General features: G+C 45.6%; 1 protein-coding gene across 1 annotated transcript in view; it reads right to left on the bottom strand.

Moving 5' to 3' along the window:
• Nucleotides 1–204: 204 nt before the first annotated feature.
• LOC146333957 (mitochondrial coenzyme A transporter SLC25A42-like) overlaps nucleotides 205–24,124 on the bottom strand; it is a 133,823-nt gene continuing 109,903 nt past the window's right edge. Inside the window, exon 6 of the mRNA XM_084825006.1 lies at nucleotides 205–788. Within this exon, the coding sequence (XP_084681132.1) occupies nucleotides 757–788 (32 nt within the window). The 3' untranslated portion in view covers nucleotides 205–756. The remainder of the gene's footprint in view (nucleotides 789–24,124) is intronic.

Below are 24,124 nucleotides of genomic sequence, written 5' to 3'. Positions count from 1 at the left end.
CTTGCCGAATTAATTCTGGATAGGGGTGAAAGTTCGCAGCATGATCCATAGAAACTAGGAGGTATAGGTCAGCTCCTCCCTTCACACACACCAAAAAGCTTTCACAGTTGATAGCTTTGGGGGCAAATCAGTTGTCTTTCAGCCTCATTTCCATTTGTCAAGTGGGAATAATAAAAATGCCTTGCAAATAAGTCACTAGCCCACAAGATGTTTTTTATTGCTGTTAACAGTTTTTATTGATATTCAAAAGGGACACAGGAGGGAGGGGGTAGGGGGGAGAGCCCACTCTTCCTAAGCTGGTCTGCTGGAGGCGATTCTTACTCTGCCACAAGCAACCAGGGGTATTTTAAAACCTCCTATTAACCTGCCTCACAAATTATTTTGGGACATACACTCTAAAACTTAGAAGACACTTCTGTGAGGCAAGAAGAGACCTCACACCTTCCCATGTACCGAATGCCAATAACAAAGCACCTGCAACCCACTTTTCAGAAAAACTGCTTCAGAGCAGCTGAACAGTCAACTTCATTTAAATAATTGGAACCATCAGCATTGTTTACAGAGATTAGATCTTACACAGTTAATTGGTTGATCCTGTTTTCCCCCTCACCCTTCCTCTCCTTTTCCCTCTGGCATCTCCTCTCACCTGGATTTCATACTCTGGACTGCAGTTCAACTGTTTCATACTACTTCACCAGAGTTTGGGGCACCCCCAAAGACCAAATGGCAGGATTAAGACTCTTGATAAAGCAGAGTTCAACAACCAGGGAGAGGGAAGTTTGTACTATCTGAAAAAGAATAAAGGGGTTAGCCTGTGGTTAAGAGGATATTTCAGAATAGGAAGTGTGGCAGAAGACACCACAATATCAACTGTTCTTTCCATTTTGACTCTTCTGACAGATTGAAACAGCAGGTCCAATTTGGGGAGACAAAAAAATAATAGTTGTCCAGATGCATGCAAAAACTCAAAATATGCAGATTTTACTGTCTCCTCCAGTTGTTTTAAGGACATAAGAGCCATGCTGGATCAAACCAAGGGTCCATCTAGTCCAGCATTCTGTTTGCACAGGGGCCAACCAACTGCCTGTGGGGAAACTCACAAGCAGGACATGAGTGCAGTGGCGCCATCCCACCCATATTCCCCAGCAACTGGTGTACATAGGCAGACTGCCTCTGATACTGGACATAGCATGTAGCCATCAGGGCTAGTAGCCACTGATAGCCTTCTCCTCCAGGAGAAGTTGCTTTCTAGTTGTTTCCTGAGGAAACAGGTGAGTGACCTAACTCAGGTTGTAAGGCTGTAGTCCTAGGTACCAGGTTCAATCACCAACATCACCAGTTGAACAGGATCTCCAGGAGCAAAGCTAGGAGAGATTTCTCTTTGCCCAAGACCTGATCAGTAAACCAAGCCAAAGCAGACAGTGTTGGCCAAGATAGACCAAGCATAAGGTAACTTCATATGTTTAGGGTAGGGTATACAGCAGGGCGTGCAGAACAGAAATGAGATGGGGGGGGCAAACTGCCACACCCACTGACATCATTGCCCACACCTGCCCATTTCAACATTCTCTGTGCTAAGAGAAGCATGGAGTTCTGTGTCTCTCCTCAGCCTGGAAAAAAGGACTCTGCCGACACTGGGAAGACAGCTTCCCAGAACTGGCCAAGACCCCACATTTGTGTGCAACTTGTTCTGATGTGGCCAGCAACTGGCACAAAAAGACTTGGCTGGCCTGCACTGATGCTGTTATCCCTGATCTGAGATTGATCTGAGACCAAGCCCCACCCCTCAAAAGAACCCCAGGAGTCTCTGTGGGCTGGATTAGGCTACCGGGATGGGGGTTCTGTGCCCCCAGTCTACAGCTGAGTAGTAAGTTACATGCTTTGTATGCAGGAGGTCCTAAATCTAGTCCTCTGCATGTCTGGTTGGAAAAGGAACACAGGTAACAGGGATAGGAAAGGCCTGGACAGCTTGTGCTGGTTGAGTATACCATACTAGGCTGACAGTGTAAGGCAACTTCATATAAATGCATTACTAGGGAGTAAGCCCTATTAAACTCAATACTTACATTTGAGTACACATGCTTAGGATTATACTGTAAGCCATTAAAACAATCTTCACAATTAGAAGATTTAATATATCCCCCTCACACACACCCCTCTTCATAAACTATATATTCCCTAACCAAAATGAAGTGTTAAGCATATGTAACCTTATTGATGCACATCACTTTGGCTATCTTCAGAGTGTTCCTTTTGCCTCCAATTTCCCTCTGCTGTTAACTTTTAGATTGTAAGCCCCTTGGGGCAGGGACCTCTCTTTGAAGTGAAATGAGCAGCAACAACAAAAGTGCCATGTACACAGATGGCACTCTATAAGGAGCAATTCTTTCTACAAACCATGAAACATGCTCCCCCGCCCCATAGTTCCAAAGGAATATTTAATTATTTTCTATAACTTATCTACAAGGAACAATTTCACTACAAAGCTGACACTGTACACAACTGTCAAGCCAAAACTGAAGTACCAAGCAGTGTAACCAGAGGATTGTAACCAAAGATTGCATTTATAAAACAGTAAGTTCATAAAACACTCCTTGTGGGAAAAGGCTGTGGTTTGAGGTGGCTGAAATTCTTCAGAACAAGAATTTACTCTTATCATCCTTCCAGTTAAAATAAAAAGGCAGGTATAAGTTTGAGACAGAAGCTGTTCACTTGCCCCTTTCAATCTCAGACACCCATCTCCTCCCGACATAAACAGGAAAGAAGTATTTGATAACTCCCCTCACCCTCACCTTTTTTTGGCAAGAAAAGAATTCACAGAGTTAGATTGTAGCTTCTAGTTTGATATGCGATTCACTTGTGAATTATATGGATAAAGTAGAAAAACAGGAGAAAAAGATAGGAAAGGGGGCATACTTCGGAAGTAAATCTACTCTCAAATATAGAGAGCAGCTAGATAACAATCCCCAGTCTTGTATGTTAGAAACAAAGCCTGAAAAAGATGCTTAATGAGCCCAACCACAAGTGAGAGAAGGCAAGGGAACAGATTAAAAAGCTCTGTCCATTCATTCATTCATTTATTAAATTTATTAATTGCCCATCTGACTGGTCACCCAGCCACTTTGGGCGACGTACAGAATATATAATAAAACAGTTTAAAACAATGAAATTCCACAGTAAAAACATCATTTTTCTAAAAATACCCTAACCCACCCCAAATGCCTGCCTGAACAACCACATTTTTAATGTGCGGCGGAAGCTCATGAGTTTTAAACTCATACAAGACTTGGGAATGATACATGCACTCAAAGAAAACTGATTTCTCACCTTAGTTTCACGACCCTCACACAACACAGGAGAATCTCTTAAGATCTGTTTTTAAAGGACACATTACTTACTAAAACCATAGATGAACTGTAGCACACAGGCAATACTCCTAAAGTTAAATTCAAGCAGCCTTTACCGGCACCTGCAAGTGAGCAGGGGGGCCTTGCATCATATGGTGATCCCAAGAGAATGTATTTGGTGGAAAGGCAGGATACAAATTTCACACACATAAATATAACAAATAAGAAAATACTTTCCCCCTATGCCAGCATCCTTTTAAAGCTTCACCTTCGCATGTCTTCAACAAAAAAATGGTAAACTTTCCTTTAAAATGTCTGCACATGTCAATAATGGTGAATGACAGGCAGAGCAACTACATATGTGGTGTGGAGGGGGGGGGAGGGAAGAATCCATGGCAGAACAATGGCCACTTCCTAAGTCTTGCTGACTTGTGCCAGTCAGGGCGGAAGTGGGGACAGACTTTCCTCTACCCCGTTCCATTTTTTTTAAACTTTCCCTTCCATTAACACCAATGGAAAGGGAAATCTCTTGTTTTTCTCCCTTGTTGGGGCCATGTTGGGGAAATGAGAACACTTTAGATCCTATGGATCCAAGGCCTCCCTTGCTGCGCCACCAGACTACCCCTTTTCCCCCACCACTGGTGCTACGTGTATGCCAACAGGTTTTTTCCCCAATTTTTTTATTGTGAATTTCAACAAACAAAACAAAGAAAAAACAACATAACAAAACCAAAAAGAAAAAAAAGTATAACAACGTGTTCTAAAACACAGTTTTGAATTATTACAATATTCTAGAAAGAGTAAAAGAAAGGGAAAAAAGTATAGGTTACACATAAACTTCAGTAAAAACAGACCAAATATCCACATATAAGTCCATTTGCAAATGGACTACATACCACTCTTTCAACTGTTGCTAGCGTTGTTAAGTCTTCCATCTATTGCATTATAGGTGGTGAGCTTTTATCCTTCCAGTATCGTAGTATCAGTCTCTTAGCAACCAAAAGGGCGTGAAAAATCCATTTATGCTGACCATGTGTTACATTCCAACAAGCAGATAAGTAATCTAAAAGAACATTTCCAATACAAACTTTATCCGTATAATAACTTCCTCCCAAAAGGAAGCAGCCATCAGGCACTTCCAAAACATATGAATAAGAGAAGCATTGACTGCCTTACACCTCCAACAATTAGCTGAGTTTGACAAACCTTTATTAAAATGGTGTTGTGGCATCCAATAGACGCAAAACAAACATTTTTGCTGAATGAGGCATGACCATACATTGAAATGTCCGATACAGACGCCAAAACGGCAGTCCATTGATTAAACAAAATAGGACGTTCCAATTCCCTGTTCCATTCCTGCTGTATATCACTTGTATCATATTTATTCATTGATAATATTTATAAACATGAATCGTAGGTCAATATTATCTGATCAGCTTCAATGAGTATTTCCAGTAGCGAAGGAGACACCAAAGCAGTAAAAGCAGCAGGACTGAATCTAGATACCAACAAATGTTTCAATTGCAAGTACTGCCATTCCGCTGTAGCAGGCAAGTCAAATTGATCTCGCAAAGTTGAAAATAACAAGAACTTATCATCAACCCCCACTAATTGTTCCAGGGTAAAGATCATTTTATCTGTCCATGTCCGCCATAAAAACATTTTCTTTCCAGCTCTTACATCTGGATTTCCCCATAAAGTCAATTTGGCATGGGACAATGGGTCAAAGTGTAATTGGCGTGACATTGTGCGCCACACTTCTCTAACTGCCAAAATTGTGGGAGGAGCTCTGTCTGCCTTAATGTACTGAGAACCTAATGCCATCCATTTAAAGAGAGGCTCTGTGGGAGAAGGAATAGTGTGTAAACACCATTAGTTAGAGAGAGCCAAGTCATGTAGGTAAGCCTGCTGTGCCCATATAAGGAAGGGTCTTACAATGATTAAGTTACTGATAAGATACCAGTATGCAAGGGCTAAGAGTCATGTGGAGATGAGATCACAATGCTCACGTTAGAAGAGTATACTGCGCCTGTGCAAAACTACTGCTGTGTTGTCATAAGGTGATTGGTTATGAGCTGCCACAGAATGCTACAATTGGCTGTGTGAGCCCTGAGGAAGGGTGGAGTTATACACAACCATGACTGCATAAAAGGCGAATTTGTGCTGCGCCATAGTTTTGTCAGTCTCATCTTGTGACTCTGTCCATGCACGCATTTTTTTTAAACCTGAATACAATCTTCTCAAAGAGTTGCCTTTTGCAGTGTGCTGTGGCCTCCAGTCTATGGACCCCTAGTGGCACATTTCCCCGACAGCTCCAGACAAGAAGATTCCAATACTGACCAAGATGGAAAATCTAATCTAAGTGGAAAAGACCAAAACTTAGTACAAGTCAGCAAACAGGCACAATGGTACATAGCTAGATCCGGAAAACCGAACCTGCCTTCGTTAATTGGAAGTTGCATCCTTCACCTTACCCCATAAACTCAACTTTAAAGAAGCCCATCTATCTATATCTCATGAAATATCATTGATCAACTTGTTTAAATTTAGCCTAACGATTTGAGATATATCTCTAGGGATAATTATTCCCAAATAAGTAATACACTCTGGGCACAGTCGAAATTGCCAATTGGCTAATACATTACAGTATATCCTATCTCCAATTGGCATTATTTCTGACTTTGACCAATTAATTGAGTAGCCGGACAATTCACCAAAAGTATTAATCAATTTCATCAAAGCTGGAACCTATGACTGGAGTCTTGAGATGAATAACAAAAGATCATCAGCATAAAGGCTAATTTTAAATTCTAAACCAAAATGGACAAATCCATGAATACTACTATTTTGTCTAATAGCAGATGCCAAGGGTTCCAACCATAAGTTGAATATCAATGGGGAGAGTGGACAACCTTGTCTGGTGCCCTGCCCAAGTAAAAAAAAAGCTGAAAATAAACCATTAGTTGTTACTCTCACTCTTGGAGCTGAGTATACGATTTTAACCCATTTCAAAAATTCTATAGGAAAACCAAAATTAATCAATGTAATAAAAATAAATTTCCAATGACTTTTGTCAAAGGCCTTTTCTGTATCCAAGGAAATGATGGCCACCTGGTCAGTTCTTTTACAGTTTGAAGCAACTAGATCAATGACTAATCTGAAATTCAGTAAATAAATAATCAGCCCCCTGTCTATTTTTAATAAATCCCACCTGGTCTGGTCTAACCAACACGGCCATGTCTTGTTGCAATCTATCGGCCAAAATTGCTGTTAATATTTTGATAGCTATATTAATTAATGATATAGGTCGATAGTTAGCACAATGGGTATAATCCTTGCCTGGCTTAGGAATCAGAGTAGCAGGCAGGCAGGCAGGATCATGAGAAACGCCGGGTTGGATGAATCACAGGTCGGAATTAAGATTGCCGGGAGAATTATCAACAACCTCCGATATGCAGACGATACCACCCTAATGGCAGAAAGCGAAGAGGATCTCAAGAGCCTCTTGTTGAGGGTGAAAGAGGAGAGTGCAAAACCTGGTTTGAAACTCAACATTAAAAAAAACTAAGATCATGGCATCTGGCCCCATCACTTCCTCTGCAAATGAGTTAAATACTATATGCAGTACTCTGTATATAAGTTAAATAAGCAGGGCGACAATATGCAGCCTTGTCGTACTCCTTTCCCAATTTGGAACCAATCGGTTGTTCCATGTCTGGTTCTTACTGTTGCTTCTTGACCCTCATACAGGTTTCTCAGGAGACAGGTAAGGTGGTCTGGTACTCCCATCTCTTTAAGAATTTGCCAGAGTTTGTTGTGATCCACACAATCAAAGGCTTTAGCGCAGTCAATGAAGCAGAAATAGACGTTTTTCTGGAATTCTCTTGCTTTCTCCATGATCCAGCGAACGTTGGCGATTTGATCTCCAGTTCCTCTGCCTCTTCGAAACCCAGCTTGTACTTCCGGTAGGTCTCGGTTCCCATGCTGCTGAAGCCTAGCTTGTAGGATTTTGAGCATCACCTTGCTGGCATGTGAAATGAGCGCAATTGTGCGGTAGTTTGAACACTCTTTGACGTTGCCCTTCTTTGGGATTGGAATGTAAACTGACCTTTTCCAGTCTTGTGGCCACTGTTGAGTGTTCCAAATTTGTTGGCATATTGAGTGCAGCACTTTAACAGCATCATCTTTTAGGATTTTAAATAGCTCAGCTGGAAGACTGTCATCTCCGCTAGCTTTGTTGTCAGTAATGCTTCCTAACGCCCACTTGACTTCACTCTCGAGGATGTCCGGCTCAAGTTCAGTGACCGCACTCTCATGGCTATCAGGGACGTTCAGATCTTTCCTGTATAGTTCTTCTGTGTATTCTTGCCACCTCTTCTTAATCTCATCTGCTTCTGTTAGGTCTCTGCCTTCTTTGTCCTTTATCATGCCCGTCTTTGTACAAAACGTTCCCTTGAGATCTCCGATTTTCTTGAAGAGATCTCTAGTCTTTCCCATTCTGTTGTTTTCCTCGATTTCTTTGCATTGTTCATTTAAGAAGGCCTTCTTGTCTCTCCTTGCTATTCTCTGGAACTCTGCATTCAGTTGGGTATATCTTCCCCTTTCTCCCTTGCTTTTCGCTTCCCTTCTTTCCTCAGCTACTTGTAAAGCCTCATCAGACAGCCACTTGGCTTTCTTGCATTTCTTTTTCTTTGGGATGGATTGAGTTGCTGCCTCCTGAACAATGTTACGGACCTCCGTCCATAGTTCCTCAGGCACTCTGTCTATCAGGTCTAATCCCTGAAATCTATTCCTCACCTCCACTGTATATTCATCAGGGATATGATTTAGGTCATACCTGAACGGTTTAGTGGCTTTCCCTCCGTTCTTCAATTTAAGCCGAAATTTTGCAATAAGAAGCTCATGATCTGAGCCACAGTCAGCTCCAGGTCTTGTTTTTACTGACTGTATGGAGCTTCTCCATCTTTGGCTGCAAAGGACATAATCAATCTGATTTCAATATTGACCATCTGGTGATGTCCATGTGTAGAGTCGCCTCTTGTGCTGTTGGAAAAGACTGTTTGCTATGATCAGCGTGTTCTCTTGGCAAAACTCGATTAGCCTTTGTCCTGCTTCATTTTGTACACCAAGGCCATGCCTGCCTGTTATCCCGGTGATTTCTTGACTTCCTACTTTAGCATTCCAATCCCCTATGATGAAGAGGACATCTTTTGTTGGTGTTAGTTCTAGAAGGTGTTGTAGGTCTTCATAGAACCGATCAACCTCAGCTTCTTCGGCCTCAGTGGTTGGGGCATAGCCTTGAATTACTGTGATGTTGAATGGTTTGCCTTGGATTCGTACTGAGATCATTCTGTCGTTTTTGAGATTGTACCCCAGTACTGCTTTTCCCACCCTTTTGTTGACTATGAGTGCTACTCCATTTCTTCTATGGGATTCTTGCCCACAGTAGTAGATATGATGGTCACCTGAATTAAATTCGCCCATGCTTGTCCATTTTCGTTCGCTGATTCCCAAGATGTCGATGTTCAATCTTGCCATCTCATGCTTGACCACCTCCAGCTTACCTTGATTCATTGACCTTACATTCCAGGTTCCTAAACAATATTGTTCTTTACAGCATCGGACTTCCTTTTCACCATCAGACACATCCACAGCTGAGTGTCCTTTCGGCTTTGGCCCAGCCGCTTCACTCTTTCTGGCGCTACTTGGAAATTCCCTCTGCTGTTCCCCAGTAGTATATGGGACACCTTCCGACCTGAGGGGCTCATCTTCCGGCGTCATCTCTTTTAGCCTTGGGATACATTCCATGGGGTTCTCTTGGCAGGAATCCTGGAGTGGGTTGCCATTTCCTTCTCCAGTGGACCACATTTTGTCGGAACTCTCCGCCATGACCTGTCTGTCTTGGGTGGCCCTGCACGGCGTAGCTTATGGCTTCACTGAGTTACACAAGCCCCTTCGCCACAACAAGGCAGTTATGTCTCTATTAAATCTCCATGTTCAGCAGTTCCCTTCATGCACTGCTTGTGGGCTTCCTAAAGGCATCCTGTTGGTCACTGCAGGAAACAGGATACTGGACATGACCAACTTTTGGGCTTTTCTTACACACAGGTCCATTGGGCCAGTCACATCAAAAGAGCAACCCACATCCAAAGCCTTTCATTAGTATGTCAAGGTGCTAGTACTAGTGTACAAAGCCCTAAAGGGCTCAGGACCCGAGTACCCACCTTCCCCGGTACCAAACAGATTGGCTGGCGAGGCTCTGCTTGCTGTGCTCTTGATTGCGTGTCGCCTTGGGGGGGGACCACACATTGCAGGGCCTTCTTGGTGGCAGAGCAGGATAAAAATACTTTAAATAAATAAAAAATTGTTTCTGCAAAGCCATGTGGGCCATATATTGTTCTTTGGTTTATTGTTACCAGGGCTGGCTCCAGGTGGGCCCTGGGTTTGCCTGGTGGCAGCACCTACAAGCCAGTTTTAAATTTCTCACAATGCCCTAGAATGATGCTACATCAGGAGCATTGTGGGAGATTTATAATGGCAATTTGCAGAATGGGTTAGGGGGCAAATGGGTTGAAGGAGGTTGGGTTTTGCGAGGGGGCTGGGGTCCAGGCAGCCAGAAGGTGCCCTGGTGCTGATGTTTGTTATGAGTCTATTATCTTGTTGTCATACTAAATGCAGAATTCAGGATCCCGAGAACATCTGCTCCAAAAAGTAAGATTCTGGGTGTTAAACGTTGCAAGGATTGACATACACACTCCATGAACTGGTCTATCAAGGGGCAAAGGTAGAGTTTGCCGACGTGGCTTAGAAAGAGTGGAAGGCACCTACGAGAGCAACAGAGGGGAAACAGGGCAACCCACCCTGTTTCCTCACCTTGCCGGCATGAAGGACTTCCTGTACAACAGCAGGGGTGAGGAGAAGGTAGATCTCCAGATGTTTTGGACTTTCAACTCCCAGACACCGTTGCCAGCTTGGCCAATGGTCAGGAATGCTGGGATTTGGAAGTCCAAAAAAACACACACCTGGGGATCTACTTTCTGCCTGCTCCTGCTGTACATCAATTTGCTCAGACAATGGATGGATGGCTTTCAGCCTCACTCTGAAATTTATTTATTTGTAAGATTTATAACCTGCTGTTCAATTGAATGAACTGCAGAGGGTCTTACAACAGTATACATGTATATAAATCTAGATACAGCCACACACACAGTGGCTTTCAGACCCCTGGCAGATGGATAGTGTGCTCCCCTTCAGCTCTGCAGTCCCAGGGAAACTGGCAGCTGCAGCTGAGCTTTTTCTGACAGGGAGGGAACTAGCTCCCTGCAACCTTGCTCCTTCTGATGGCTGGGAAGAATACAGAGGCCAGTGTTGAAGCTAGGCCGCCCCAAGCAAGTACCTGTAAGCTAAGGCCCTGGTGTCTCCAATGTGCTGCCCAGAAACCCCTCTCTCAACACCCATCAGGCTCCCTGCCCTTTCCAAATTTTATTACTTACTTTTTTTTTTACAAATTAAAACATTTTTTCACTGGGAGGCTGGCCTGCCCTCCAGCACCTTCTTTATTTAATTTATATCCCACGCTTCCCCCCTCTTTAAGGAGCCCAAGGCAGCGTACATAATCCTCCTCCTCTCCATTTTATCCTCACAACAACCCAGTGAGGCAGGTTAGGCTGAGAGTCTGGGACTGGACCAAAGTCACCCAGTGAGCTTCAGGGCCGAGTGGGGACTAGAAGCCATGTCTCTCAAGTCCCATTCCAGCACTCTAACCGCTATACCACACTAGCTCTCAGTAATTCTCTGTTCCCTCTGAGCTTAGCTGCAATCCTCATTTGGGTTCAAAAGAGTGGTTTTGTGCTTTAGAGTTCAGGCCTCACCTCTGCCTTGGACAAGTTACTTTTCTTTTATTCTCACCAGTTTGCCTTCAGGGAAATGAGTATTTTGCAACCAGCCATGCCCACCATGGTAGCCATTTCATGAATGAGCAAACCATCTGCCACGGCAGCCATTTTGTGAGAGCACCCAGGACACTCTCATAATTCCAAAAGGGCCCAGCATATAAAAAAAAACCTTTGGGACCTTTCACTAAAGGGCTGGTGCATGTGTGTTAGATACCCTCCAAGGCTTGGCAAAGACTGGCAATTGTCCTGGACACTCTGCAGTGGGTGCCAGCACCTGGAGGTATGTTGCTGCTGAACATGGATATCTGGGAATGATAGGAGTTGGTAGTCCAACGCAACTAGCGGGACCCAGGTCAAGGGAAGGCTGGTCCAGACCCTCATATAATCATTCTGCTGGCTCCAAAAAGCCAGGTGAAATTGGAGAGCGAGGGAGAGAAGAGAGCCTCCTGCTTCATAGGCTGTTGGGTCAACAATCAGGCTTTCCACAGGGGCTATAGTCTGAATTTGAGGAAGGACCATGGGGCTCTTGCCACAGACCCACTCCCAAGTTTCTCACAAATCCAAGGCATACATAAAGGTGAAGCAGTTTGGACACTTGTTTCAAGACATGGACAAAGGGCACATGAAGGGCAAAACTACATGTGACGTGGGAGATCTGTGACCGTTTCCTGGCTGAAATTACACCCCCACACCCCAAAACTAGCACGGGCAACAGGATAATGCTGTGGAACAGCAGTGTGTGTGCAGTATTGATCAGGAAGACAGCACTGTCCCAAGCCAATCCCTCCCTGCAGCTGCTTTTAGGCTGTTCAAAAAGTCATGAGTTTTGTTTTTGAACCTCCTGTGTCACATGGCGTTTGGCCACAACTCCCCCCCCACACACACACACACACACGCTCAGGTGAACAACAGGCTTTGTTTTTGCTCACACTGGGGAGGGGGGTGAAGAGGGCCTCAAAGAGCCCCACATCTGTGTTTTGGTTCCCATGAGAGAAGCAGAGAAGCTGCATCATAAGCAGGCAAGACTAGCCCTTGGGGCTGTAACAGTGGAAGCCAGATATGAATTATCAACCTATCACAGATTCACACCCCCCCACAATGCTAGGATGATGAACCACATTTCCTGTACTACAAAATGTAAACTAACATCCCCCACCCCACCCCACCCCACCCACACACACACACACACACACACACCTCCTGGGGCTGAGATTGTATAAAAGCACTGGTTTTCCCCAATGGGATGTTCTGCAGGTTGTGTTTTGTTAAAAGGGGAACAACAGAACTAGCAGCATCCACCACCCATAGAATACAAACCCTTGTAACCAGTAATTGCTGCCTTCTAAATTTCTCAAGGAGTCACCAGAGAACTCCTCTGGTTGCTTAGCAGCCACCCTGGGGACCTAATGCCATGACACCCTTTCAAAAGGCATGATAGTCCCCTCATAATAATCATATTGTGTGTGTGCGCGCACACACACAAATATACATATACATGCACACGTGTTATGTATATATGAAAATGTGCAAAGTTCTAGCTTTGCACATTTGCATCTCCAATTTATTTTGTCCTTTAAGGAAAAAAGGACAAAACTATTCCAACTACGGGGAATACCATTGCTTTCACTATGCGGACCTTTGTTGTCAGCGTGATGTCTCTGCTCTTTACTATTTTATCAAGATTTGTCATTGCTCAACTCCCAAGAAGTAAACGTCTTCTGATTTCCTGGCTGCAGTCAGAGTCTTCAGTAATCTTTGCACCTAGAAAGACAAAGTCTGTCACCGCCTCCACGTTTTCTCCCTCTATTTGCCAGTTATCAGTCAAGCTGGTTGCCATAATCTTGGTTTTTTTGAGGTTTAACTGCAACCCAGCTTTTGCACTTTCTTCTTTCACTGTCGTCATAAGGTTCCTCAGCTCCTCCTCGCTTTCAGCCATCAGAGTGGTATCATCTGCATAGCTGAGATTGTTAATGCTTCTCCCAGTGATTTTAACTCCAGCCTTGGCTTCATCAAGCCCAGAGCGTCGCATGTGTTCTGCGTACAGGTTGAATAGGTGGGGTGAGAGTACACAACCCTGCCGTGCTCCTTTCCCAATCTTAAACCAGTCCGTTGTTCCGTGGTCTGTTCTTACCGTTGCTACTTGGTCGTTATACGGATTCCTCAGGAGGCAGACAAGACGACTTGGTATCCCCATGCCACCAAGAACTTGCCACAATTTGTTATGATCCACACAGTCAAAGGCTTTAGAATAGTCAATAAAACAGAAATAGATGTTTTTCTGAAACTCCCTGGCTTTCTCCATTATCCAGCGGATATTGGCAATTTGGTCTCTAGTTCCTCTGCCTTTTCGAAACCCAGCTTGTACATCTGGCAATTCTCGTTCCATGAATTGCTGGAGTCTCCCTTGAAAGATATTGAGCATTACCTTACTGGCATGTGAAATAAGTGCCACTGTTCGATAGTTTGAACATTCTTTAGTGTTTCCCTTTTTCGGTATGGGGATATAAGTTGGTTTCTTCCAATCTGTTGGCCATTCATGTGTTTTCCAAATTTGCTGGCATATGGCATGCATCACCTTGACAGCCTCATCTTGCAAGATTTTAAACAGTTCAGCTGGGATACCGTCATCTCCTGCTGCCTTGTTATTAGCAATGCTTCTTAAAGTCCATTCAACCTCACTCTTCAGGATGTCTGGCTCTAGCTCACTGACCACACCGTCAAATCTATCCCCGATATTATTATCCTTCCTATACAGATCTTCCATATATTCTTGCCACCTTTTCTTGCTCTCTTCTGCTTCTGTTAGGTCCTTGCCATCTTTGTTTTCGATCACACCTATTTTTGCCTGGAATGTCCCTCCGATGTTTCTGATTTTCTGGAAGAGGTCTCTCGTCCTTCCTATTCTATTCTCTTCTTCCGCTTCCGCACATTGCTTGTTTAAAAATAATTCCTTATCTCTTCTGGCTAACCTCTGGAATTTTGCATTTAATTGGGCATATCTCCCCCTATCACTGTTGCCTTTTGCTTTCCTTCTTTCTTGGGCTACTTCCAGCGTCTCAGCAGACAGCCATCTTGCCTTCTTGGTTTTCTTCTTCTTTCGGACGTTTTTTGTTGCCGCCTCCTGAACAATGTTGCGAACTTCTGTCCATAGTTCTTCCGGGACCCTATCTACTAAATCTAGTCCCTTAAAGCTATTCTTCACCTCCACTGCATATTCATGAGGAATATTAGTGAGCTCATATCTGACTGATCTGTGGGTCTTCCCTATTCTCTTTAGTCTGATTCTAAATTGTGCAACAAGAAGTTCGTGATCTGAACTACAATCAGCTCCAGGTCTTGTTTTTACCGACTGCATAGATGTCCGCCACCTTTGGCTACAAAGGATGTAGTCAATCTGATTTCGGTGTCGACCGTCTGGTGAAGTCCATGTATAAAGTCGTCTCTTAGGTTGTTGGAAGAGAGTGTTTGTTATGCACAGTGAGTTGTCTTGGCAAAATTCTATCAGCCTATGTCCCGCTTCATTTTGTTCTCCCAGACCATGCGTGCCTGTAACTCCAGGTGTCGTTTGACTACCCACCTTAGCATTCCAGTCTCCTGTAATGAAAATAACATCTTTGTTTGGCATATTGTCCAGTATTTAATCTTGACATCTCCCCAATAACCACATCCAATTTGCCCTGGCTCATAGATCTTACATTCCAGGTTCCTATGGTGTGTTGATCTTTAGAACATCAGATTCGTCGTTCACCACCAGCACCATCAGCCGCTAGCCATCCTTTCGGCTTTAAGCTAGCTGCGTCATCACATCTGGGGCTAGTTGAACTTATCCTCTGTTCCTCCCCAGTAGCATTTTGACAATCTTCCAGCCTGGGAGTCCCGTCTTCCGACGGTATACCGAAATATCTCTGGTTGTACTGATCCATTTAGTTTTCACGGCAAGAATACCAAATACTCTGAATACTCTGAGAATACTCTGGGGAGAGGCAACGAGTGGGGTACCGCAGGGCTCAGTCCTGGGCCCAGTGCTCTTCAACATTTGTATTAATGACTTGGAGGAGGAGGTGCAGGGAATGCTGATCCAATTTGCAGATGACACAAAATTGGGTGGGATAGCTAATACTTTGGAAGACAGAAACAAAATTCAAAGTGATCTGGATAGACTGCAGCACTGGGCAGAAAACAACAGAATGACATTTAATAGGGATAAATGCCAAGTTCTGCACCTGGGAAAAAGAAACCAAATGCACAGTTACAAGATGGGGGATACGTGGCTCAACCACACTACAAGCGAGAAGGATCTTGGAATTGTTGTCGATCACAAGCTGAATATAAGCCAACAATGTGATGTGGCTGCAAAAAAGGCAAATGCTCTTTTGGGCTGCATTAATAGAAGCATAGCTTCCAAATCCCGGGAAGTACTAGTTCCTCTCTACTCAGCACTGGTAAGGCCTCATCTGGAGTACTGTGTCCAGTTCTGGGCACCACACTTGAAGAAGGATGCAGACAAACTGGAGAGGGTTCAGAGGAGGGCAACAAAGATGATCAGGGGACTGGAAACAAAGCCCTGTGAGGAGAGACGGAAAGAACGGCCTGTTTAGCCTTGAGAAGAGAAAGCCGAGGGGAGATAGGATAGCGCTGTTCAAGCCCTTGAAAGGTTGTCCCAGAGAGGAAGGCCAGCATCTCTCCTTGGTCATCCCAGAGTGCAAGACACGGAATCATGGGCTCAAGTGACAGGAAGCCAGATTCCGGCTGAACATCAGGAAAAACTTCCTGACTGTTAGAACAATACGACAATGGAACCAATTCCCTGGGGAGGCGGTGGGCTCTCCCACTCTGGAGGCCTTCAAGACGAGGCTGGACAGCCATTTGTCAGGGGTGCTCTGACTTGGATTCCTGCATTGAGCAGGGGGTTGGACTTGATGGCCTTGTAGGCCCCTTCCAACCCTACTATTCTATGATTCTATGATCTATAATACTGGGGTGGGTTGCCGTTTCCTTCCCCAGGGATCGTATTTAGTCTGACCTCTCTGCCGTTACCTTCCCGTCTTGGGTGTCCCTTCATGGTTTAGCTCATGACGTCATTGAGGTGCTCAAGCTCCAGCACCACAACAAGGTAACGATCTCCTTTGCTGAAGGATACTACGATACTGGAGGGATAAAAGCTCACCGCCTGTAATACAATGGATCAAAGACTGAACAACGGTAGCAACAGTTGAAAGAGTGGTATGTATGTAGTCCACTTGCAAATGGACTTATATGCAGATATTTGGTCTGCTTTTACTGAAGTTTGTGTGTAACCTTTTTTCCTTTCCTTTTTTTCTTTTTTCTCGAATATTGTAATGTTAGAAACTGAAGATTTTGAATATGTTGTTGTATTTTTTATTTTAATTTCATTTTTTCAGGTTTTGTAATGTTTTCAGTTTGTTTTGTTTTGTAAAAATTCACAATAAAAGATTAATTTTTTTAAAGTATTTTATTCCAAAGAGGATCACTGTTCCAATGTGTTTCGGTATTCATATTATTATTGCTATTATTAATAATAATAATGTCAATAATTTTTATTGTAAAATTTCCACAAAACAAAACAATAAAGAGGAAAGGACAAAAATGTAGCTACATAGATAGTTTTGGAATTCATATAGGTACTTTGTCAGGAAAATCTACAAAACAAAATAAATCTAGTTTATGTTATAGGATTCAAATGTGCCCATGTATACTCAAAATATATGTATCCAACATGCCTAGAACAATACCATTTCTACAAATAAAACTAAAAATCTAATAAAAAAAGAAAGGCTCAAAATCACAAAAATAATCTCCTTATAAACTGTCCAAAGCAGTTATATGTTATAGCCTGTACAATTTTTGGAATTTTATACGGAGATTATTTTGGGAATCCTGCAGAAGCATAAAATAGTCTGAAGAGCACGGCTATTCTTATGAACTTACTTTAAAACTCTTTACTTAGTTAAAATGTTTTCCTACCTTGTTTTCCTCCCATATGTGTCTGAGGCAGCTTACGATACAATTTTAAAAAATAATAATGAATTTGTGCAGCGCTCAGCACAATATTGGACGTTTTCTAAAGGGAACTTGTCAACATCACCCGCATTTTTCTCTGTACCGATAAAGACTGTAACAATAATGGTATGCTGGAGGTTCTTTAGTTAAATGTATTTGTTTATTTTATTTATATCTTGCCCTTCCTCACAAGGAGTCCAGGGCAGCGACCAACCTATATAAACCACACCACACCACATAAACATTAAAATCAGGACTCTGCAATCACAACTGTATAACAAAAGACAATAAAACCATCAACACAATCAATTAAAAATGAAACAAATACAGCACTTGTCTATACCCCCAAAGCCTGCACAAATAAAGGTGCAGTCCTATGCATGTTTAGATAGAAAAATGTCCTGCAATTCCAGCATTCCCCAGCCAACTGTGCTGACTGGGGAATACTGGTAGCTGAAGGACTACTTCTGTCTAAACAGGCAAAGGATTGCACCTAAAATAGGTCTTTAACTGGTGCCCAGATGACATTTCTCTCACCCCCTGGCTGGAGGTCCGGCTTACGAGAAAGAGCATCTGCTTGTAGGTTGTCGGAGGCCTTCACATGGCAAATCTTAAGGTGGAAACGGGGAAAAAAAGCGACCACCTAATCTGCCGCTGGTTTAAGGCACGGGCTGTCTGAATATGTTCCAGGTTGCGGTGGTCGGTTCTAACTTCGACTGGGTGCTGTGCCCCCTCCAGAAGAAGATGCCAGGTCTCCAAAGCGGACTTGATGGCCAACAGTTCCTTCTCCCAGATGGTATAATTCCTCTCAGACACGTTCAGCTTCCTGGAGTGGTAGGCGCAGGGTTGCAACCCGCCGCCCGCCCAATCTGGCTGAAAAAGCACCGCCCCCACCGCAAAGTCAGAGGCATCAGTTTGCACCAGAAAAGGCCTCCTCGGGTCGGGATGTAACAGGATCGGCTCAGAACTGAAAAGCTTCTTAAGTTCCTCGAAAGCCTGTTGGGCAGATGCCGTCCAATGAAAAGGAGATTTCCTGCCCTTAAGGAGGTCCATGAGAGGAGAAGTCAGCCGAGCAAAGCTGAGCAGGAACTTTCTGTAAAAATTAGTGAACCCCAGAAAATGTTGCAAGTCCTTCTTGGTGGATGGAGCCTGATTTCAGGGTGGACACTGAGCCCATAGAATCCCAGAGTAGTTCTGATGCTGAGGAAGAGCAGTCGCTCCTTCGCAAGAGGAGCACGCTCCTTTTTTCCCAGGACCAACAGCTGACGGAGATTCCTCCCACCCACATTCCTAGTTTAGAAAGCAGTCCAGGGAGTGACTCAGCACAGATAGCAGACTGGGGGGGATGCGCGGCGCAGACACAGAGAGCGGCGCCAAATGGTTCGCGCTCAAAGAACGGTTGCGCCCAGAGGATCCAAGGGAAAAGGGGAGGGATTCTCCCTAGTCCTTATATTCAGGGGTCTGCCAGTGATTCCCTTTCAAACAGGGACCAACTGTTCCAACTTAGGGCATAGGGATGCTGCTGCTCAGATCTAGTTGCTACCTGTAGAGTTATTAAGTTGTAAAAGAAGAATAAAGCTTTGAAAGGAATCCCTTTGTCTGTGTCTGGACTTGGCTACTGGATTAGACTGAGAGAGCCCTCCAAGGAGCCCTTGACACCTGCCAGGAGAGGACAGCCTGGACCTTTGCAGGGTCCATCCTGACACCATCAGCTGAGATAATGAAGCCGAGATAGTCCAAAGAGGTTAGGTCAAATGCACATTTCTCCAGCTTGGCATACAGATGGTTCTCGCGGAGGCACTGGAGGACGACGGAGACATGGTGCTGATGGGCGTGGGGGTCCTCAGAAAATATAAGTAAATCATCAAGATACACAATGAGGAAAGTGTCCAAATAGTCCCGGAAGATGGCATTCATAAAACGTGAAAAGGGGGGGCGCAGGCGAGCCCAAATGGCATCACTAGGTATTCATACACTCCGTACCGGGTGCCGAAACAGGTCTTCCATTCATCCCCCTCCCGGATGCGAATCAGATTGTAGGCGCCACGCAGGTCCAGCTTGGCAAAAATCTTGGCTCGCCCCAGGTGCTCCAACATCTCAGGGATCAGGGAGAGGGGGTACTTGTCAGGGATCGAGACTGAATTGAGGGCTCTGTAGTCATGCGGAGTTCTCCAGATTTCTTGATCACAAAGATGGTAGGGGCACAGGCGGGGGAGGAGCCACGTCTGAGGTTTGTGTCCAAAACTCCCGCAGAGCTCAAAGTTCCGGCTCCAACACCGAATACAGTTGGCCAGCGGGGATGGTCGCCCCCAGAATGAGGTTAATGGCACAGTCAAAAGGGCGGTGGGGGGGAAGCTGGTCAGCCTCCTTCTTGTCGAAAACTGTCAGGGTGGACACTGAGCCCATAGAACCTCAGAGCAGTTCTGATTCTGAGGAGGAACAGCCATCCGTGGGAGAGGAGCGCGCTCATCCCTCCCAGGCCCTGCAGCTGGCAGAGATTCCTCCTGCCAGCATTCCAGACATAGATAGCAGTCCTGGGAGTGAAAGAGCGCGGGAGGAGGGTTGGGTGGATGCTCGACGCAGATGCAAAGAGCAACAAGCTATGGAGGACGCAGAAAGGAGGCGTAGCGCCCATTTGGCGGGCGAGCAACGGTCGCGTCCAGAGTACCCAAGGGAAAAGGGGAGGGACTCTCCCTAGCCCATAAGTCCAGGGTCTGCAAGTGATTCTCCTTCAAATGGGGACCAACTGTTTCCAACCCGGGGCATAGGTTACGCTGCTGTTCATAGCTTAGTCACTGGTGATAGAGTTATTAAGTTGTAAAAGGAATAAAGCCTTGAAAAGAATCCTTTGTCTGTGTCTGGAGTTGGCTACTGGAGTAGACTGAAAGAGGCCGGCTAGGGCCCCCTGACAAAAACATCCCAAAAAGCCGCATACTTCTCTGGGAGGATCACGGTAGCTGAAGAACTGCCAGAAGCAGATGAGGAGGGGGAGGAAAGGGTTAAGGCCTGGGCCAGGACTGGCACCTCGGTCGGGAGACAATGCTCCCGGCAGTAGGGAGACGAGAACTCCACTTGCTGAAGCCCCCAAGAAATCTGAGGATCATGCTTAGAGAGCCAGGAAACACCCAGCACGACTGGGGACTGGGGAACCTTGGCCAAGTGAAACTGAATCTGCTCAACGTGGGACTGGGCGCGCAGAGTGAGCGGAGCTGTAATCCGGGTTACCGCGCCCAACGAAAGAGGATGCCCATCGATGGTCTCCACTGCCAAGGGGGCAGGAAGAGGCAGGGTAGGAATCTTGTGGAAGTGTGCGAACATTTCATCCACGAAACTGGTCATAGCCCCAGAGTCCACCAAAGCCAGGGCCTTCACCCCACACCACTGGGAGGAGTGGAGGTAAACATGCAATAGCACATGGGAGGGTGAGGGGGGTTGCAGAAGGCACTCACCTTGTGGGGAACCGACCCCCACACTGGAGACCCCCCAACAGGCTTGGGGGGCAGCCTAGTCAGGCTTGGGGAGGAGGAGGAAAGAGAGGAGGCGGAGGCAGTGGGGCTGCGGGTCTGGCGCGGCAGGTTTTGGTGAAATATCCCAGCTTTCCACACCGAAAGCATCGGCGCTCTGCGCACCACCGCTCTAGTTCCTCCGGCGGCAGCGGGGCTTGGGTAGCTCCCAGCTGCATCGTGGTCTCCTCCGCCCCCACCGCAGGCACGGGGGGGATGGGGCAGGAAACGTGGGGGAATGGGAGGAGGGAAATCTCGGCCCCCGGCGCCCCGCCAGGTCTGCCGGTGCCCCTCCAGCCGACTATCTATCTGGAAGCAGGTCTGGATGAGGTCCTCCAAAGTAGGTGGGCTAGGCATGCGTGCCAACTCGTCCAAGATCTTGTCATTCAAACCGTCCAAAAACTGAGCCACCAGCGCGGCATCATTCCACTGGAAATCCTGCATCAGCAAGCGAAAGGTTGTAGCGTAGCTGGAAACTGAGTCCTTGCCCTGCCTGAGGCGGCGAATCTCCCGAGAAGCCGTCTGCATGCACAGGGGGTCACCGAAAAAATGGGCCATCGCTGTCATGAAACCTTGATAGTCCCCGAGCACGGGGTCATTAGCAAGTCCCGAAGCCCATTTAGCGGCCACGCCTGAAAGTAGGTTAATGATGAAGCCCACACGAACCTGTTCCGTCTGGAAATCCTCAGGTTGAAGGCGCATGTACAGCTCCGATTGGGCCCGGAAAATCTGAAAAAGTCCTTTCTCACCAGAAAACCTCTCTGGCAGAGCCACCGGGCACTTGCAGCAGGGGGGAATCGGAGGTGGTGGGGGTTGAACCACAGCTTGCAGATTCTGTACGGCAGTTGTCAGTTGAGCCACTCAGTCATGGAGAATCTGGTTCTCTTGCACCAGAGCTTGCACTGCTGGGTCCCTGGCACCCTCCATTTGGCAGTAGGAGAAGAGAGAGAGAGAGAAAAAAAAGGAATGGGGATCAAGCTGTCAGGAGCGCCCTAGCGGCCTCTTTCAGTAGACTCCAATAGCCAACTCAAGACACAGACAAGAAGATTCTTTTCAAGGCTTTAATCCTTTTACAACTTAATGACTCTTTCAGATGCTAAGCACCAGCAACTAAGCAAGGAACAGCAGAGTAGCCTATGCTCCGGGTTAGGCAGTTGGTCCCCGTCTGAAGAAGAGTCACTTGCAGACCCTGAACTTATGGGCTAGGGAGAGATCCTCCCTCTTTCCCTTTGGTCCTTGGGACGCGACCGTCGTTTTAGCGCCAAACAAGCAGAGTGCCTCCTTTCCGCACCCTCCATCTGGCGCCGCTCCCTGTGTCTGCACCGAGCGTCCAGCAAGCCTCCCTCCAGCGCTCTCTCGCTGCCAGGGTCACTATCTATCCCAGGAATGCCGGCAGGAGGAATCTCTGCCAGCTGCTGTGCCTGTGAGGGATGAGCTGGCTCCTCTCCCACGGATTGCTGATCCTCCTCAGAATCAGAACTGCTCTGGGGCTCTATGGGCTCAGTTTCCTTCCTGACACCCTCTGACATCTCTAAGCTCTACCAGAAGGGTGTTCCTCAAGGGCACCAGAATAATTTTAACAGGAGCGGTAGGTCTTTGTAGCTGTAACCCTAAACACTTGCCCAGGAGTGAGAGTAAAGCGTTGCTGAACAAAGTTGGACTTCCGAGTGAACACACTTAGGCCTGCACAGTATATTTCTTAATGGACTGCAATTGCTTTGTTAATTAAAAAGGTGTATCTTTAAATGAAACAATAATTATATTGTGCAACCTGGTACTTGCTGTGCTAGCCATTACTAATTCATTCCAGCTGCAATCCTGCGTCCACTTACTTGGGAGTAGGCCCATTGAATTCAGTGGGACTTTCTTCTGAGTAAATTTGTATGGAATTGCTCTGGAATCTCCATCTTGGGATGTTGGGGTTTGGATTCCAGAAGTTTCCTCTGCCCATTTTTGGGGGATCCCCCTACATATCACAGGTCACCCCTTCTGGCAGAGTCTCCTGACTCTCTGTGTCACATTTTCAGGGAGTTGGAGGGGCTACCGTGAGATGGCAGGCATGGGGGAAGCCACTTCTATCAGGTAGTTGTTCCAATGTAAATCTGATTCCAACCCACAGTCTAAAACTATAAATGGCCATCTCTCAGGGCTCTAACTCAATTATATAATTTCAGCACAACCTGTTCACATTGCCCCTGTTGAGTTCTGCTTTGTGCATTTGTTCTGTCCTCACCCGAGAAGTGAAGCAATTTGGGAATAAATATATGTTTGACAGGAATGAGCAGACCTGTTCGAATTCTGACCAGTTGAGGTGGAAGAGTTCCCCCAGGGCATATAATAATAATAATAATAATAATAATAATAATAATAATAATAATAATAATAATAAAAAATGTGCTGGTGTATTCACATACATTTATCTTGGTTCTCCTTACAACACCCCTGTAAGGGAGGCCAGTATCATTATCCCGTTTTGCAGACTGTGGGGGACAAAAGAGTTTTCCTACTCAGGTTCATGGGCACAGGTGAGATGTGGACATGGGATGCCCTAGAAATAATGCAAAGAAACTTATGTCCAAGTGACTCCCATTTTTCTTGGTAGAAAAGCAGGGTACAAATCAAATAAATAATTATTTCTCTCTCCTGCATTCTTTTTTCACTGTTTTAGAGTTGCCAACTTTTGGGGAGGGGGAGGCGCTTGCACCGGAAACAGCCAAATTTCAACAGATTAACCTTTTATTTGGTCTCCTTTGGATCGGGGGGGGGGGGGGATCGTCACTAGCAGGGTTTCTGCTTGCCACACAAACACCGAAAGCCCAGGAGCTCTGCCCGACACTCAAAAGCTGGCGAATGCAGTTGCTGGAGAAAACAGGAGCAAAGGAATTTCTTTCTCACACAATGCCTGATATTGTAACTCAGGGGTAAGGAACCAGGTTTCCTCCAGACATCAATAAGCTACAACTCCCATAATCCCCAACCATTGGCCACACTGGCTGGGGCTGATGGGGGTTGTAGTCCCAGGAATCTGGAGGCTGCCACATTGCCTGCCCCCTGCTGTGACTTCTGCAACACTGACCGCAGTCAGTCTCTCTTAGTCTCCCCTGTTTTGCTAATCCTCTTCTCCCAGGGAACCTTCAAACCCAGACCTGCCTAATCTGGGTTTGGACCTGTCTGGGTCCAAACCTACCATGCATGTTCCTGTCCTAGCTTTCTTATGCACAGCAGCCCTTAGTTGAGACACCAAGCAGGCCTTTAAGCTGATCTGTCCACCTTTTGAACCCTGTACATGAAAGTCTACATTTTGCTTTTTGTTTTATATGCTTAGCATTGTGTCAGGGTGGAAACTGAGCCGATA

This window comes from Heloderma suspectum, chromosome W (genome assembly GCF_057233095.1).
Source record: "Heloderma suspectum isolate Gila_16-S chromosome W, 16-S_ref, whole genome shotgun sequence".
Taxonomy (NCBI): domain Eukaryota; kingdom Metazoa; phylum Chordata; class Lepidosauria; order Squamata; family Helodermatidae; genus Heloderma; species Heloderma suspectum.
This window is presented reverse-complemented; position numbering and strand designations above follow the sequence as displayed.